This window comes from Schistocerca serialis, chromosome 7 (genome assembly GCF_023864345.2).
Source record: "Schistocerca serialis cubense isolate TAMUIC-IGC-003099 chromosome 7, iqSchSeri2.2, whole genome shotgun sequence".
NCBI lineage: Eukaryota > Metazoa > Arthropoda > Insecta > Orthoptera > Acrididae > Schistocerca > Schistocerca serialis.
The window spans coordinates 471,781,743-471,801,549 of record NC_064644.1 but is presented as its reverse complement, the minus strand read 5'-3'; the positions used below and the strand labels follow the sequence as shown (position 1 = coordinate 471,801,549).

General features: G+C 42.7%; 1 protein-coding gene across 1 annotated transcript in view; it reads left to right on the top strand.

The window, feature by feature from the left end:
* Positions 1-19,807, top strand: part of LOC126413153 (uncharacterized) — a 1,175,329-nt gene that overhangs the window by 1,020,556 nt on the left and 134,966 nt on the right. The window contains exon 7 of the mRNA XM_050083048.1: positions 16,339-16,410. Within this exon, the coding sequence (XP_049939005.1) occupies positions 16,339-16,410 (72 nt within the window). The remainder of the gene's footprint in view (positions 1-16,338; positions 16,411-19,807) is intronic.

The following is a 19,807-nucleotide window of genomic DNA, read 5'->3' as shown; positions in this document are numbered from 1 at the left end:
TACGGTGCAAGCTGTTACTGATTTGTGTGATTGCTGGGGCTGCTAAGTGCTATACCACTTACTGTACTCCTCTGACTTAAGCCCTTGTGAGTTCAACTCGATTTATAAACTGAAGGAAACACTTCACGGCATTCGCTTCAGAAGTGTTATAAATTCGTCGGGCCGCTCGAACTGTCAACACAACTGGCACTGCTAAGAGTATCCTAAGACTTCCACATCACTGGAAACGGGTTACACACAATACTGGTGACTACGTTGAAGGTCAGAAAAACTTTGAAACACGTATCTATTTTTAGGTGGTAGCTTTAAATCGGCCGCGGTCCATTAGTACATGTCGGACCCGCGTGTCGCCACTGTGTGATCGCAGACCGAGCGCCACCACAAGGCAGGTCTCGAGATACGGAATAGCACTCGCCCCAGTTGTACGGACGACTTGCTAGCGACTACAAGGACGAAGCATCGCTCATTAGCCGAGCAGATAGTTAGAATAGCCTTCAGCTAAGTCAAAGTCTACGACCTAGCAAGGCGCCATAGCAATTGATAGTTTGATAGTTATCGTATGAAATGTCTCATCAAGAACGCTGTATACAAATGGTGGATTAAAGTTAAGTATTCCAGCAGCTACGTACTTTTCTTTATAGCAGTTAGGAAGTATCCTGTTTCAGACCATCAAGTCCGTCTGCTTGCTTAATGGCCGCCTCCCTTAAATAATGTGCGTAGTGTTGGCAATCTGTCAACACTACAGCCACTATTAAAGTTCCAACCCTCGTACAAACATACCTCTCACGACGCACAACTCAGTGGCCGACGGCCTTCACTTAACGATCGAGAATAGCGGCGTTTGCATAGAGTTGTCAGTGATAACAGATAAGCAACACTACTTGAAATAACCGCAAAAATCAATGTGGGACGTATAACGAATGTATCCGTTAAGATAGTGCCGCAAAATTTGGCGTTAATGGGCTATGGCAACAGACGACCGATGCGAGTACGTTTGCTAATAGCATGGCATCGGCTGCAGCTATCTCCTGGTGCGGTGACCATTCGGCTGAAGCCTAGATGACTGGAAAGCCGTGCCCTGGTCAGATGAACCAATTTCAGTTAGTAAGAGCTGATGGCAGGGTTCGCGTGTGGCGCAGACTCCACGTAGCCATGGAGCCAAGTTGTCAACAATGCACTGTGCAAGCTGGTGGTGCCGCCTTAGTGGTGTGGGCTGTGTTTACATAGAATGGACTGGGTCCTCTGGTCCAGTTCTTCCGAACATTCACTGGGAATGGTTATTTTGTGCTACTTGGAAACCACTTCCAGCTATTCGTGGACTTCATGCTCCCAAACAAAGATGGAATTTTTGGAGATGACAATGCGCCATGTCACTGGGCCACAGTTGTTCGGGACCGGTTTCAAGAATATTCTGGACAGCTCGAGCGAATGATGTGGTCACCCACATCGCCCAACCTGAACGTCGTACATTTATGGAACATAATCGATTGGTCAGTCGGTGCAGAAAATACTGCATAGGAAACACTTTCGCAAGTAGGAACGGCTATAGAGCTAGCATTGTTCATTACTTCTGCATTGAGTCCATGCCACGTCGCGTTGCTGCACTAGGCTGGCCAAAAGGTAATCCGATACGGTTTTAGGGTGTATCCCATGACTTTTGTCACCTATAATTCTGTAAGTGGGACGTAGTTTGGAAAAGGTTTGAAATTATGTGTAAGCTTTGTTGCAAGTCGCTAATTGCTCACATTCTCAAGTACAGGATGTCGGGTTAATCTGCGCTCTTTGAGTGACGATGCCTGAAGTGGTATAGGCCCAACTTTAATACATGTCGTATTGTGCTAAACCTTTAACCTGGGATTATATCTCTTAATGATTATATGGTGACATTTTAATTTTTAAATTCGGTCAATAATTATATGAAATAATGAAAATTAAGTTTTCGTTGCCGCTGGAAGCCGTTAGGTAGGCTGCCTGGAATTAGGACCTATTGTGAGTGTCTGGGTGAAAGTTTTAGCTGTTTTGTTGTACAGATGGTACGTGGCACTTTAAATGGTCCAACAACCACTGGATCTGTACCGTAAACTCGTTTGACGCGTTATAACATATCATTTCCTTACATTTACGTCTTCAAGCTGTTATAGCCCGTTACATACCACGAGTGTGCTTACGACTCTTGTTCATAGGGCACACACACTGTTGCCGGTTCTGAGTGCTTGCCTAAGAAACTCGTCTATCTGAAATCAGTGTTCAAGGAAAGTGGATACTCTGCCCATCAGATCAGCAGGGCACTATCAGTTGAAGCAACAAATCGTCAGTCTGATAAGGAGGATTATTTGCCGGCAATATACGCAGGTTTTCTCCCGTTTGTTACCGTCCCAATCGAGATATATAGGATCCTTGCAAAATGTGAAGCTAAAGTAGTTTTTCATCCACCATTTAAGATTCCAGACCAGTGAAGAATGATTTCTTACAAGGGAACCTCCCCATCGCACCCCCCTCAGATGTAGTTATAAGTTGGCACAGTGGATAGGCCTTGAAAAACTGAACACACATCAATCGAGAAAACAGGAAGAAGTTGTGTGAAACTATGAAAAAAATAAGCAAAATATACAAACTGAGTAGTCCATGCTCAAGATATCCAATATCAAGGAGAATGTTACTACAGGAGCGCCGTAGTCTCGTGGTTAGCGTCAGTAGCTGTGGAAGGGGAGGTCCTTGGTTCAAGTCCTTCCTCAAGTGAAAATTTTACTTTTTTTATTTTCGCATAGTTATGATCTGTCCGTTCGTTCATTGACGTCTCTGTTCATTGTAATTAGTTTACTGTTCGCTGTAATAAGTTTAGTGTCTCTGTTTTGCGGCCGCACCGCAAAACCGTGCGATTAGTAGACGAAAGGACGTGTCTCTCCAATGGGAACCGAAAACACTTGATCGCAAGGTCATAGGTCAACCGATTCCTCCAGAGGAAAACACGTCTGATATATTCTATACGACACTGGTGACGGCATGTGCGTCACATGACAGGAATATGTTGTCGACCCACCTAACTTATACACTTGGCGGATGGGTAAAAAGATTCTTCTGCCTTGCCCGATTTAGGTTTTCTTGTGGATATGATAATCACTCCCAAAAAAGTGATGAAAACGTAAGAGTTTGTCACATAAACTGAAAATAAAAAAATTAAACTTTTCACTCTAAGGAAGACTTGAACCAAGTACCTCTCATTCCGCAGCTGCTCGCGCTAACCACGGAACCACTGCGACTATGAGCTCACACTGTCCTTGATGCTACATATCTTTTGCATGGACTGCTCAGTTTGTATATTTTGCTTATTTTTTCATAGTTCCACACAACTTCTTCCTGTTTTCTCGATTGATCTGTGTTCAATTTTTCAAGGCCTATCCACTGAGCCAACTTATAACTAAATCTGAGGGGGGTGGGATGGGGAGGTTGCCTTGTTAGTGCAGAAGGATGGATGATGTATATAAAATTCCTTGTCACTGTAGTATGGCTTACACAGGTTAGACCACATGTACTGTGTAACAACACTGTGTAGAACAGCAAACGCTGCACTCGCGTTTTGCAACTCACAAATTCTGCATTGATGAACATTTTACATCCACTGGGCATGCGACTGGACACAAAAAAAAAAAATTTTGGCTACTGCGAATTCATTCTGGGATTCCATTATGAAGAGTCCGTGGAGATATTCATGGTGGAAAACATTATTAATCGGGACAGTGGTTATCAGTTGGGTAAAGCGTGTAATGCCACTGGTCTTGCATTGACGATCTTGAGCTCTACTCGGAACTGTGCGGTGTGGACAGCCGATGTCAGTCATCGACGGCTCACCTGGAGACGTCCAGATGAAAGGCTGCGCTTTAATGCAAACAGCGATTGAGTGCAGACCCGAAACATCATCGAATATTCATTACGCAGCGAACATTTCGAGATTAATACATCACCTGCTGACAGCGCCTAGGCGTTCGTCCTGATCGCTGTTGTAGGCACTAGAGACAGCAGACATGCAGATTTGGGGCTCCAGTACTCGCTAATAAAAGTTACATAGATCGCATGGTGTATCTCATATTTCCATGCCATGGTATTTTCAAGCCATTTAACACTGGGATTAAATGTTCATCAGTTTGTAGACATTTACTGTTGAAACATGTTAACGCAGACTAAAATATGTTAAATCGAGATTTTGATGAGAATTATCTATTTCATAACAGAAAAAAAGGGTTTTCGCAATTTGGATGAGGAGCTGAACATGTTGCCCTCGAGGTAATAGTTTGTAATGTCCTGTGAATTACGAGAATGAGCAAATAGATTCTTGAGCAGGATGTTACACTGTAGCGCTTAAATACATCCCAGTCTGAACGCTATTGGAGTGCGTAATAGGCAAAACGCAGATTGGTCTGACAGTTAAGTTACATCAGTCTTGTGTCGTGCAGTGTCTTGGAGTGTTGTTGGTAATGTGTTACAGGGTGTTTCATTTACGGACATCTAATCATATCTGATCCATAACTGGCAGGTTTATGTTTGTTGCAAATCGAGTAGTTTATTTGCCGCATTTGTCATCAAATGTTATAGACATGTGCATCATGCCGTCTTTGTTTCTGGTGTTGTAATGTTACTTCAATGAATGTTTCTTTTTCAGCAGATAGTAGCTTTGTATGGTCTTTAATCTGTGGCTTCACCATTCTGTGGACAATTGTATAACTGAACGACATGCTACGGAAACTGCCTTTCGAGTTTGTCAGAGAAGCAATAAAAGGATATCTTTTGCTCTAACTAGTTTTATTGTTTCTCAGTGTATTGGCATTTAAAATTTAAGTACTTATGCATGCGTTCGATATAGTTCTGGCTTCATTTCTTGCCACTCTTATGTTGGTATCTCGAAAACACAGTTTTGAAATACTTCAACAGCTTCTTGAAGTTGTGGAAAACCCTGTCCAAGCATTCTTCGTTTGGCACAAGGAAACAAAAAGGAGTCGATAAGCTGTAAATCTGGCGAATATCGGTAAGAAGGCATTAATTACATGTCATCCTACGAGTTGGGCAAAGTCAAACTGTCTCATAAAATATTTCATGCACCTTAAGAGAGGCAACGCTGATCTATAACTGGAAAAGTAGGTTTCTCTGTCTAAAGGTGCAGGAAATATTTTATAGGCCAGCTTCATTTGCCCTCCCTGCAGTTCAAATAGTTAATTGTTTGGGTTGCCGTGTGACAGCCGGCCTTGTCCTGATGAAGAATCCCAGTACACCATTAGAGGAGCCCATACAGAATAGCGCAGCCCATTTCCACTTTATCATTGTTTCTGTTCCTCTAGAGGCGTGTTGCGGTAGTGCGTCGCAGATATTTCGTGTTTACCAGGACGGCAGACTTGTACCTGCAAATAAAGAAACATTTAATTACGTAAATTTATTTTTTCGTAGTGATGATTAAAACGTGATGACTACCCATCGTAACTGACAGTCGATGGCTCGTTGCGATTGAAAGGAAGTTTTCTGTTTTATGATGCGTATATGTTCCTTAGTGTATTTTACGTTTATATATTTTGTGACAAGTTTGTTTCTATCTTTTAAATGCAAATATATTTAAGACTTTTTTACTTATTCACATACATGAGGCTCATTACTCTTGGGATCTGTGGAAGGTACATTCTCTCTCTGTCCCCGCCAAATAGGCCTCGGAGGGCCCAACGGTACCGGCCGACCGCCGTATCATCCTCGGCCGACAGGTGTCGTTGGATGCTGATATGGAGGGGTACGTGGTCAGCACACCGCTCTCCCATCCATTGTGAGTTTTTATGACTGGAGCCACTACTTCTCATTGAAGTAGCTCCTCAGTTGGCCTGACTAGGGCTGAGTGCACCCCGCTTGACAACAGCGTTCGACAGACCCAGATGGTCACCCATCCAAGTGTTAGCCAAGCCTGACAGCGCTTAACTTCGGTGATCTGACGGGAGCTGGTGTTACCACTGCACCAAGGCCGTTGGCAGAGGGTACATTAGCAGACCTTTTTCCCTCTGTAAATATTTATTGCGTTTTCATTTTACTTATATGTTCCACAGCCTGGAGGATCTCCTCACTACGGATCTTGTGGAACGAAAAGTACATTTAATCTAATTTAATTTCATCAGATTACTGTGTCTCGAGATACTGTAGTATCCATTTCGATGTGCTTATTTTTTATTGAAATTCTGTAACGAAATTGTTTTCTTTACTAAGTTATTATCTCTGTAATTAAAATCCCGCATCGTGAAGACAAAAATATTATATCGCTGATGCCAGTCCACGTGCTGACGTTTGTTTTAAATTATTTATTCAGTCATCAGTCGCCTGCATGAACTAGAAAGAGCGGTACGAATTCTGACTGCTACTTTGAAGCTGTTATTTTATTACATCGAAGAATAACATATATTGAATCTTTGACTTAGCACTTGAGCTTTCAAACATATTTAAACTGCAACGCTGGGTTTCGCTAATGAAACAAAGGTAAAACTTTAATCATGTTCACATTTCATGGTCTGGTCTACGTCTACATTTACACCTATACTCTGCGAACTACTGTAAAGTGCATGGCAGAGGGTAGGCTCCATTTACCAATTATTAGGGTTTCTTCCCGTTCTATTCATGTATGGAAGGCGGGAAGAATGATTGTTTGAATGCCTCTGTGTGTGCAGAAATTATTCTAATCCTATCCTCAGGATCCCTACGTGAGCGATACGAGAGGATTGTTGTATATTCCTAGAGTCATCATGAGACGCCCTGCTAAATCCGCAGGACAGGACAAGTAGTTTAAGTTGTGGAAAGGGGCCAAAATAAGCTGCTGTCAGTTACACTCGAACATACAACCTTTTATTTGATCGAACATTGTAAGAGCCAAGAAATTTTTTTTTAAAAACACAGCTCTAGTTTTGGAACTTAATTAGCAGCTGAATGCGCCATTCAATCTCATGCCTTAGGGGAAAGACCACTTTAATTTAAAAACGGCTGAAAGCCAGTAACTTCAAGCTCAACCAAAAACAGAAATTTAAAAGGCAAAGCCTTATCTTAAAACAGTTCTTAAATTAGGCTGAAGGCCCAAGCCATCTCACGTCAACAAACAAGAAAAAGTAGTACACGCAAGGGCGCTCAGAAGTTCCGAGGCTCGGCCTGGAATTCAAACACTAATGCTCGCTTAGGTGAGACAGGCAGTCGGCCCAACCATTGTCGATCCGACGAAAACCCAACCGACAGACAGTCAACGGACCCACCGACAACATATCCTCCGCTTCACTCGACCTGCAGACAACGGAGTTCAACGGAACAACGTAGAAGGTATTGGCGCCCACAACAAATTATACATTGAGCTGTAAAACTACTCACCTGATACACTGCCTGAATTTACGTCAATGGCCAGGGCAGGTAACCGGAACGTTAATGGCCACAAGGCAGAAGACTCCGCTGGTGCACTTCAGTTCACATTACCAAGTACAGTTAAACTACACAGGAGGGTGCCTAAAATTTGCCAACTTGAAAACACATGTTGTTGCTCGCGGGAATATCCCAGCAGCCGACAACGAACTCCAAACGACACAATGTGAACAGTCGTGACTTGCTGGTAGATTAAGTCAAAACTCAACTTTTATGTCCAGGATCGGTGGGCCACGAACCTCGTAGCAATGGAAACAGCACCACACACTCTTGAAACCACATAGAGGCCGCCAGCCTGCCCGGTCAAACTATGCGCCACGGAGATTTCCTCGCTGCTCCACGCCAACTGACCAACTGCCCGCACACAGCCCAGCCAGAAACTACAAGCGCCAGGCCAAAGATAGTCCAAGGTGCCTATATCGATACACACCGCTGCTGCCACCCATGGAAAGAAAGGATAACAGCATAATCGCGATAACCACGGGAGACTAAACACAGAATAGCAACATCATTTAAAGCTGGTTCTTAAAACTTTGTTAATAGACTTTCTCGGGATAGTCTACGTCTGTCTTCAAGAGTCTGCCAGTTCCGTTTCTTCAGTATCTCTGTGACGCCTTTCCCATGGATGAAACAAACCTGTGACCATTCGTGCTGCCCTTCTCTGTATACTCTCAGTATCCCCAATTAATCCTATTTGACATGGACCCACGCGCTCGAGCAGTATTCTAGAACCGGTCGTATGAGTGATTTGTAGACTGGTTGCACTTCCCCAGTGTTTCACCAATAAACCGAAGTATGCCACCTGTTTTTCTCACGTCTGAGCCTATGTAGTCGTTCCATTTGTACAAAGCGTTACATCCAGGTTTTCTTATGAGTTGGCCTATTCCAGCAGTGACTCATTGATGTTATAGTCATAAGATACTACGTGTTTTCGTTTTGTGAAGTGCACAATTTTACATTTCTGAACATTTAAAGCAAGTTGTCAATCTTTGCACCACTTTGAAATCCTATCAAGATCTGACTGAATGTTTATGCAGCTTCTTTCAGATAGTACTTCATTATAGTTAACTGCATCATCTGCAGAAGACCTGATGGAGTACTATTAATAGTGTATTCAAGGTTATAAATAAACAACATGAACAGCACGGTCCCAGGGGCACACCCGAAGATACTTCTACATCTGACGATGACTCTCCATCCAAGAGAACATGCTGCGTCCTCCCTAACAAAAGTTCTCGGTCGAGTCACAAATTTTACTTGGTACCCCATACGATCGTACTTTTGTCAATAAGTATATGTGTGGTACGGAGTCAAATGCTTTTTGAAATCAAGAAATACTGCATCTACCCGACTGCCTTGATCCAGAGATTTCAGTATATCATGTGAGAAATATGAGATATGGGTTTCACATGATCGATGTTTTCGGAATCCATGCAGGTTGGCACTGAAGAGGGAATAATGTTCAAGATACCTAATTATGTTTGAGCTCAGAATAAGTTCTAAGAGTCTGCAACAAATCGATGCCAAGGATATTGGACGATAGTTTTGTGAATCACTTCTACTACCCTTCTTGTAGACGAATGTGGCCTGTTCTTTCTTCTTTTTTCAAGGACTGGCACGGTTTTTTGTTCGACGGATCTACGATAGATTATAGTTAGAAGAGGGGCTAACTGATCCGCAAATTCAGTGTAGAGCCCGACAGAGATTCCGTGGGGCCCTGGAGCTCTGTTCACTTTTAATGATTTCAGCGGTAACAACACCACTGACACAAATACTTATTTCGTTCATCTTTTCAATTGGTACGAGGATTAAATTGGGTAAATTTTCCTGGGTTTTCCCTTGTAAAGGAACCTTTGAAAACGGAGTTAACCATTTCCTATCCTCTATTTCAGTTCCTGTCTCATTCGCTAGGGACTGGGCACTAACTTTGGTTCCGCTAACAACCTATACATACGGCCAGAAATTCTTTATGTTCTGTGAAAGATCATTTGACAGTATTCCGCTACGGTAGTCATTGATGGCATCACGCATTGCTTGACAGCCATACGCCTTTTATTCAGCATCTCGCTATCTATAGCCCTACGCTTTGTTTTACACGTATTATGTATGTTCCTTTAAAAGTGTCTTTACAGTGATTTTCTACCATGGATGTTCCCTTCCATTATGAACTGTTCTACTGGGTGCATATGTATTCAGTGCGTGGTCAACTGTTCTTTTAAACCTGAGCCAGAGTTCCTGTACATACTCCTGCCCTTTCCTGAAAGTTTCAAGTTCCTCAATGAGATATGACACTGCTGATTTTGAATCTAGTTTACTGAACATACATACCTTTCTCTTGTTGAAGTTTTCCTTTGTACTTTGGTAATCATTGTTACCACAACCGCGTCATGTTCACTGATACCAATTTCGATGTGGACATCATCAAAGAGGTCTATTTCTTGCCATTAGATCCAATATATTTCGATTATGATTGGGGTTCCTAACTGTCTGTTCTAGGTAGTTTTCAGAGACGGAGTTTCGTAATGCTTCACAAGACGTCCTATCACGCCCACCACTTACAAAACAGTAGTCTTCGCACTTAATTGTTGGATGGTTAAAGTCTCCACCAATGGATACAGTATGATTGGGAACTTACGTACAAGTGAACTGAAGTTCTCTCTAGAGTTTTCGGTTACATCAGGAGATGAGTCTGGTGGGCTATAGAAGAGTATAAATATCATTTTATGCCCACCCTTGATACTGAGACTTGCCCAAACAATATCACATATAGCTTCAGTTTCCATATCTGATTTGAGTTTCTTTTCTACTGTGACAAATATACCACCTTCATATTTCCCATTTGCTTATGCTTTGATATAAACTTAAATTTTCCCCAAAACTCTCATTGCTGTCAATTTCAGGTTTGAGCCTGATTCCTGTACCTACTATTATGTGAACTTCATTGCTTTTCAGGAGTATTTAAAGCTCTGGCACTTTGTTGCAAATACTTTGGCAATTTACCATTAGTATTTTAATACTCTCACCTGTGGGAGTCATTTCTTTCGATCTTACGTTGATACTTCTGGGCTTATTACAGCCGTTATCTGGATTGGGCCACGATCAGTTCTGGGGGCAATGCTGAAAACTGTGAACTTCGTTAAAACTCCAACCTTCTCTGCCAGTTGCTGGAATGACCCAAGTATGACCAGAGCCCAGACGAAAGGCATTGTTTGTTCCAACGTGCGCCACAATCTGCAGTTGGTCGCATCCTGTTTCATCAATGGAATAGCCATTTCAACATGTTGAGTGAGACTCCCAGACATACAGACTGAGTACAGCTGGTGTCCTTTCTTGTCCCTTGCTGCCAGTTCTCTAACGGGTACCATCATTCGCCGTACGTTTGAACTGTCGATGATTAATAGAGCCGATTAATAGACCCTTTTACATCTGTTTCCTCTTGACACCGTGCAAAACAGGTTTCCCCAGAACAGGTGAAGTGAGACCAACTGGCTCAGTTTCAGTTTCAGTGGTCAAGTCCATTGTTCAGTTAATCCTGCATGCTGCAAATTAAATGACCTCTGCTGCTGGGAGATACTTTTTGTGTATTTTGTAAAGCTATTTATATATTCATCACCGCAGGCAAGCAGGCATAGATTGCGGACGTTTGTGTGTACTAAAGGAAATGAAATCGTAAGAGAAATTCAGACCTAAAGTACCTCCATTGAAATTATTAGCACATTTTCTCTTCTCATTAAAGAAATCACGTCACACAGCAAATGTCGTCAGTGATGTCAAGGTATAATCTATAGGATATGTAATGAAATCCCAGTTTGCTCATTTCAACTGTCCTAATAATGAAACTATTGGTCCTGACGCAATCAGACTGTATCATGATCATGTTAGTGTATGCTGTCGGTTTCGTGGCAACTTGGTGAAGCAACGCCTGGCTATGATCTGTTAGAAGCGCAGTACTCATTGGTAGCCATCTGGTTGCCGGGACAGCGGCTCACTGTCGGGACACGTAATGCAGATCAGTGAAACAACTGACAGTTGCAACAATATGGTAACAAGCTGGCATCTGAGTTCTATGTTCAGTCGCACTAGCAGCCACACACAGTAAACACGTACATGTGATGTAGCTTAGGAAAAAGCACCATAAACGGTAGTAATACTTGTTAAGCACCTACTGAATTTGTAGCAAGCACTGTGGTTCTCTGTTAGCATGCTTTACCAGTAATTTTAAGCAAAGTAATTGTGTGTAGTTCTTACATTTAGTAATGGCAATTAACATTAACTATGTCCATATTCAGTTAGTGAAACTAATACCGTGTAGCAACGTCAGCTGCGCGACCCCAGTCCACACGCAACAATAGTGCCACTCTAGTGTCAACCAAAGAGTTCGTAAAATTGCAGCCTGAATTATTTACAATTTTAAATATATGAATTATTTACAGTTTTAAATATACGTGACGAAATAAAACTTTAACAATTGATTATACATACGTTGCTTAAGGAATAACACTTGTAGGACTAATGATATTTTCCCTCTGTGTTTAGTACCCTGAAATCACAGCAGAGTTCACATAAGCAATTTGAATTGCACATTTGAGTCTCATAATAACCGTGTCTAGTCAGTACACTGTATTAAATCCATTTATATAGCGGATGATAGGAATCATGTTACTATTAGATTTCAAGAAGAAATTAGCTCATAGACTTCAATAGTGGAAAACATTTCAGATACAGTCAACTATCATTAAAATGCAAATAAAAGGTTTCACGTTTCATCATTCACTGTAAGTTACTGAAAAAAATAAAAGTGTTTGTGTGAGAAGTAGTACTGAAACAGTTCTGGCTAACTTTTTACAACCAATAATTTTTACTTCTGTTAGTGCTAAAATCGCGTGATGGTGTCAGATTTTGTAAGAATGACGTGAAAAAATTCAGTATTGTGAAAAAAGCGCACTTCAGCTATCTAAAAATCCAAGGAATCCAAAGTCTGGCGAGGAAATTGTAAAACATGGTATTGTGCAGTAATGATTTAGTGTACTAATATTTGTTTGTTTGATGAACAAAATCACACAATTTCAGTTGTCATAGCAACGACCTTCATACTGTCATAGTTGTTGGGTAAGTTTTCCTCAACCTGAAAGTCGATTCGAATATTACGGAGTGTTGTTATGCAATATCCTATTGGAGGAACTCGCCCTTGTTTTCCTCTGACCGTTGTGTTCGAATTACCCTGCCAGTTACAAGTGGCCCTACATTTTAATATGGACCCTGAATCATGTAGCACCTTGGTGTATGTCGTATTAAAAAATCATTTCCGGAGGTGAAAGAAGTGATGAATAACGGAACAAATCCTAGGGATGACTGAAGATTGGCCCCTAAACCTGTGGATTTGTAATCTCACACCTTATCATTCAGCCACCCAGCCACACTACACTCAAAAATCAATCGTAACTGCATGTTCAAATACAGACCGTGAGTCTCCGTCGCCATGTTGCTCTCCTTCCCTCTGAATTTAAATCTGGATCTACAGATCACTATGATTATGGCCACATTATGTCTTTGTCCATCGTTGGCAGGAGACAAACCGGTTTTTCCCTGCTGCCATGTCGTCGGAATCTGGAGAGAGTCAGCATGTGACGAAAATACTTTCTTCGCCCGGAATTGCGCAGGATTTCCGTCGACACCTCTAAAAACAACAGCTGGCGACTCTTTCCTCTGATCGCAATACACACAACAAAAAGCAGTACTAGGAAACCATATGTGATCTTTACACAGTTTCTTGATTATACTGAGAGATGTTTTTGTATCACTATTATAGTCCAACACCTGAATGGTCCGACAATCTCTAATCTTCCTACTCTTTCTTGTAGTTGTGTAATTAAATATAATTCTAAGAGGCGGGGCAAATTTGCGACTCTGAATAATCATGTCGGCTCACTGTCGTTCTTAGGAGTGGGTCACACGCCACTGCCATTCACACCATGCAGAAACACCGGCTGAAATTCATAAATATCGAAGTGATATTACGGGCAAATGTGTAAATAATTGGCGAAATTTCAAAATTACGTGAATGAAATTATTATGAAAGAATAAATAGTATAAATCTCAGAGAATTAATCAAGTGTGCCAAACCAAAACATATAAATTTTAAATTAAATCAGGTTTGTTTAAACCAGTTCAAAAACATTCTGTGAATGGTGGCCTTACACAGTGAAATACAATAAATGAAGACCTAAAGTGCTGTTGAGTTTTTACAAAATATGCAGACCAGAAAAGAAACTTTCCCAAAGTGATTAGATGACGACAAACTCGCACAAAATGTAACTCCCTATATGCACTCGTAAGAGTTTAAGTCTGTAGCACACTCTAAAAACAATCACTCCAAAACGCTAGAAAAACAACGTTCAAAATTCCACAGTAGTTAATCAGGTTCAATCGGCAAACTCGCCGAAATTACGCTAAGTCTCATCAAGAGTTAAAGGTATTTCACATACACGACTTACTCAGCACCCAAAATCGATTGTTTCAGAATCCACACTGCCAACTGACCCAGGTCCCTTCCAAACTGACGGCCAAATACGTAAGAATTTAGAGTAGAGTCACGCAGTTCAATTGCCTTGCGTCTGTATTAGGTGCTAGGATAACTACTTACCCAGATCATCGTTAAGTCAAATAGAAAACAACATCCGTTTCATATTATAGCAAAGGTTAAAGGAAACTAGGTTTCGTGTGCTGGTTCATATATTGTATGACTGCCGAGAACTCAAAATTCTGATATGATTTGCATATTAATTATTAATTAATCGGGCTGTAACTCTAGTTATGCAGGGGCCACAGATATGAGACAGTCAGTGGCATTAGCTGACACCTTAAGCTAGCGTCTTATACGCTGTGTAGAAATTTTTATTTGCCAGGAATACACGTTTCATAAACATCGTAAATACACTACTGGCCATTAAAATTGCTACACCAACAAGAAATGCAGGTGATAAACGGGTATTCAGTGGACAAATATACTATACCAGAACAGACATGAGATTACATTTTCACGCAATTTGGGTGCATAGATCCTGAGAAATCAGTACCCAGAACAACCACCTTTGGCCGTAATAACGGCCTTGATACGCCTGGGGATTGAGTCAAACAGAGCTTGGATGACGTGTACAGGTACAGCTGCCCATGCAGCTTCAACATGATACCACAGTTCATCAAGAGTAGTGACTGCCGTATTGTGACGAGCCAGCTTGCTAAGCCACCATTGACCAGACGTTTTCAATTGGTGAGAGATCTGGAGGATGTGCCGGCCAGGACAGCAGTCGAACATTTTCTGTATCCAGAAAGGCCCGTACAGGACCTGCAACATGCGGTCGTGCATTATTCTGCTGAAATGTAGGGTTTCGCAGGGGTCGAATGAAGGGTAGAGCCACGGGTCTTAACACATCTGAAATGTAGCGTCCACTGTTCAAAGTGCCGTCAATGTGAACATGAGGTGCCAGAGACGTGTAACCAATGGCACCCCATACCATCACGCCGGATGATACGCCAGTATGGCGATGACGAGTACACGCTTCCAATGTGCGTTCATCGCGATGTCGCCAAACACGGATGCGACCATCATGATGGTGTAAACAGAACCTGGAATCATTCGAAAAAAATGGCGTTTTGCCATTCGTGCACCCAGGTTCGTCGTTGAGTATACCATCGCAGGCGCTCCTGTCTGTGATGCAGCGTCAAGGGTAACCGCAGCCATGGTCTCCGAGCTGATAGTCCAAGCTGCTGTAAACGTCGTCGAACTGTTCGTGCAGATGGTTGTTGTCTTGCTAACGTCCCCATCTGTTGACTCAGGGATAGAGACGTGGCTACACGATCCGTTACAGCCATGCGGATAAGATGCCTGTCATCTCGACTGCTATTGATACGAGGCCGTTGGGATCCAGCACGGCGTTCCGTATTACCCTCCTGAACCCACCGATTCCATATTCTGATAACAGTCACTGGATCTTGACCAACGCGAGCAGCAATGTCGCGATACGATAAACCGCAATGGCGATAGCCTACAATCCGACCTTTATCAAAGTCGGAAACGTGATGATACTCATTCCTCCTCCTTATACGAGGCATCACAACAACGTTTCACCAGGCAACGCCGGTCAACTGCTGTTTGTGTATGAGAAATCGGTTGGAAACTTTCCTCATGTCAGTACGTTGTAGGTATCGCCACCGGCGCCAACGTTGTGTGAATGCTCTGAAAAGCTAATCATTTGCAAATCACAGCATCTTCTTCCTATCGGTTAAATTTCGCGTCTGTAGCACGTCATCTTCGTGGTGCAGCAATTTTAATGACCAGTAGTGTACTATAATACTGATGCTACCTTAAGGCAATGAATTCCTCTCACTGTCGCATTATTTTGATATATCTGGTTACCGTGTAAGGCCTTCCTAAAGCTAGTTATAAATTTCATGAAAGAATACGTCTCCATACTTCGTTGCTTTCACCTAGGCCGCCATTACAAGCCACTTCATCAGAGAAGTGTAGTTCTGGAGTTTTCACACCTTTCCAGACTTGGGGAAAACAGTAGTACTGCTCTTCTCTTACCTGCAGTATGGTCCCTCAAGCGCGGGTGACCGCTGTGCTCTGCTTTTAACAGTTCTGTGTTAGCTTCAGGCCCCACTGACCAGTCCCAGTCTGATTTCTTCAAAACCCGTCCTCGCGGCTGCCAGTCACAAGGTAGTGGCCGTAATCTTCCAACTCGTAACCACATTAATCATGTTTTACCACATGTTCGGCCACCACCACCGTGGGTGTTGTGTTACACGGTGATGCGTACCGCAATGTCGGCTGGACGTGGCCAGCTCTGAGCCACGTACCTGGAGGTGTCGTCGCCGGCCTGGACGGAGAGTGCTGCATTGGTGTGGTGTGTGTTGCAGGTGTTCGCCGCACGCTATCATGGAGCTGTCCGCGCTGCCTGGTCCCGCCGTTGACAGCGCGTGCTGTCGCCAGTGAGTATCGCCATTGGCTGCATGCGGTGCTCTCCAGTTCCCAACCAGCATGGTCTCCATCCCCCGTAGATACTGTGGCTGTGGTTTGCGGTTGTGGATGTCTATTGCCCTCACTCTAAATGTTATTTCCATATGCCTGTAGCCCCTTGGACGTAGCACACCGATGTCTGTAGAGCTAAGAATGCTGTCCGGCCTATGTGATTGCTGCTGTACTCTCACTGTAAGTTGTTCACAGCTCTGTGAAGGATTGCCAGCATGTGTCTCTCTTCCTTGTTAACCTCTGTGTTCATCTAGTAATAACGTGATGTTTCTTCATGGACCTACGCTTTTGATTTCGTCGAACTTCGAATACCTGTTTTGCTCACTATTAGTCCCTAAAATGTCTTTAGCCAAAACTGATCAGAGTTGTTCGAGGAGTTCAACCGCAATAAGCTAATACCGATTTTAATATGAAAATTTCTGACGTACCTGGCAGCGTCATTGAGTCTAAAGCATTCTGTCTCCAACTCACTGTTGGATTCTACTTATCCTTTTCTGTTGAGGGATTGGGAGCTGTCACTCAGCATGGGAAGGGAGGCCAGAAGAAGGTCCCATTAAAGGCACAGAAAAGTCAAAACGGAGAATAGAGTATTTTTAGTACCACGTCGTCAAAGTTTTGAATATCGGTAGGTGACACATAGAGAATTAGTTCGTTGTTAACATTCCGTTTATGTAGCATGCTGTGAGACTAAAAATGTGACGCTTCCCTTGGCATATCTCAAAGGAATACAGAGCCCACCAGCCGCCGTGGCCGAACGGTTCTAGGCGCTTCAGTCTGGAACCGCGCTGCTGCTACGGTCGCAGGTTCGAATCCTGCCTCGGGCATGGATGTGTGTGATGTCCTTAGGTTAGTTAGGTTTAAGTAGTTCTAAGTTCTAGGGGACTGATGACCTCAGATGTTAAGTCCCATAGTGCTTAGAGCCATTTGAACCATTTTGAATAGATAGTCATGATCCCAAGCGCTAATGTCCGGAATATAATTTAGATCTGTCTAATATTATTATGCTACGGTGTTCCACAGCTGTTAAGGGAACGTAATAAATCGCCAGGAGAGAGTATTTTCCCCAATACAAGGTACGCTCGAGATCCTAAATAGGCGTCTGACTGCGTAATGTTAATATTCCACCGCTGCATGGAATGTCTCTCCAAATAGTTAAATTAAACGTTGACATTCCGGAGAATAAACATCTATCATAGCTTAGAAACGGAGATTATGATTTTTCGTACAAAGTTTTGTATCATTTTAAATAAAATGTGACTATTGCAGACAGACTTTTCCCATCAGTTCACGTACGCTTCATGGAGTACAAAATTGGAAGAAAGGTAAAAATTTGGTATATTCTCCTTTAAAAATTGCTCCTGTTTGCTTTCTCTAACCTTCAGTATAAAAAAGATAAATAAAAAACCAAATTAACGAAGACGTTATGGCCCGCATCTCGTGGTCGTGCGGTAGCGTTCTCGCTTCCCACGCCCGGTTTCCCGGGTTCGATTCCCGGCGGGGTCAGGGATTTTCTCTGCCTCGTGATGGCTGGGTGTTGTGTGCTGTCCTTAGGTTAGTTAGGTTTAAGTAGTTCTAAGTTCTAGGGGACTGATGACCATAGATGTTAAGTCCCATAGTGCTCAGAGCCATTTGAACCAATTTTTTTTGAAGACGTTATGCAAAAGCGTCACAAAAGTGCTGGCAGAAAATGCAAAATTATTAAATTTGGTGGCCAATGGATTGAATGTATCTCATGTTGTAGCGCAGTAGGATAGTAAACAGGTGATATTCCGATACCAGGGCATAACTTCTTTGCGAATTTCGTTCCGTGTACTCAGCTGGACAATAACTATGTCTCGCAGACAGATTCACGAACGATGTACCCACGTGTCTGCATTTGAGAGAGGGCGTGTAGTTGGCGTCAAAGACGCTGGTTGGAGTAACCGCCAAATCGTTCGGCATTTGAATGCCAGTATTCGACGATGTTGACAGGAATGGGTGAACCATGGTCGAACACAGCTTCCAGAAGGAGGCGGTCGAGCTAGAGAGACGACAGAACATGAGAACTTGTTTTGGTGATGACAGGGCTCGCGATTGCGAAATTCCGCTCTGCAGTGACTTTTGCACTTTTCGTCCTCTAATTTTTGTCACAATCCTCAATGATCATAAGTTACGATCTCCCAACACGCACTTTCGTCCGCGTTGTGACCTGCCGGATGATGTGTCTCCGCTTTCCCTGTTCGCGGTATAAATGATCGACACGGCGTCTCTTGAAACAACTGACTGTTCGGCTACCTCGGCTACGGAAGCACCCTCCTTACTAGCGCCAGGAATTTGCCCACGTTCGAATTCGCTTAGCTTCGACATAGTGCACTCACAACTAGAGTTCTGTTCTCATCACGGCTGACACTCGCACCCTACTGAGGACATCGCACAGGGGCCGCTCGTGGTTAAAAATAACAGCGCAACCTGCAGGCTTCACTAGCGTCTGGATTTACGTTCAGGCATGAATTTCTCGCGGTTTTTCCATATTTATGTCCAATCCGTGCCTATGAAATAGAGATCTGTCACCTTGAAGTCTACATAAATTGTTGAATTGTACTATGTGACAAAAACTGTCAGTTTTACAGTTGCTAAACAAGCTATTGTAGTTACGAATTTCCTCTCATAGTCGATTGTAGTATATAATTGTTCGAAAATTGTAAATTTTTATTCCATATTGCAATCTGAAATTGTAAACTGTAGTGAGCAGGAAATGCGGGGGTCACCCATGAATTCCCAAAATAAGACGATGTTGTCAGCCTTGCATTTTATTGATCTAGCCGCCACTAAGATGTGAGACAGATGCTACCAAGGCCCTCCACTAACATGTGGAACGGTCGTGCCCTCTGTCCATTTAGTCTTGGACAACAAGCTGCCTCTTTCGCCAGCTTCGCACTTCCGAAGTCCATCTCCTCCGCCTCCCCTGCCGTTGACGTGTTCTGCCACTGTTTCTTTCCCTTTCTACTGTCCACGTTGTTACCGATTTATTATTTCTTCCGCCTTGAAAATCATGTAAAATTAAAATACTAAATTTAGAAGACCCCTCTTCGAGAAATATCATTTACTAACTCTTCTATTGATTTCTTTCTAAAGGGGTTTATTATGACACTAGCATCGTCTACAAAAAGTACCAATATTGCTTGATGAACGTTAAGTAGGTCATTCACATACATAAGGAATATCAGTGGTGCGAAAATTGAACCCTGTAGGAATACCTTTGTGATTATTTTACCCCAGTCACTATAATTTTCTACCTGTCCAACATTGTCTGAATTATTAAGAACAACCTTTTGCATTCTGTTTGTCAAGTATGTTTCAAAGCAGCTAAATGAAAAG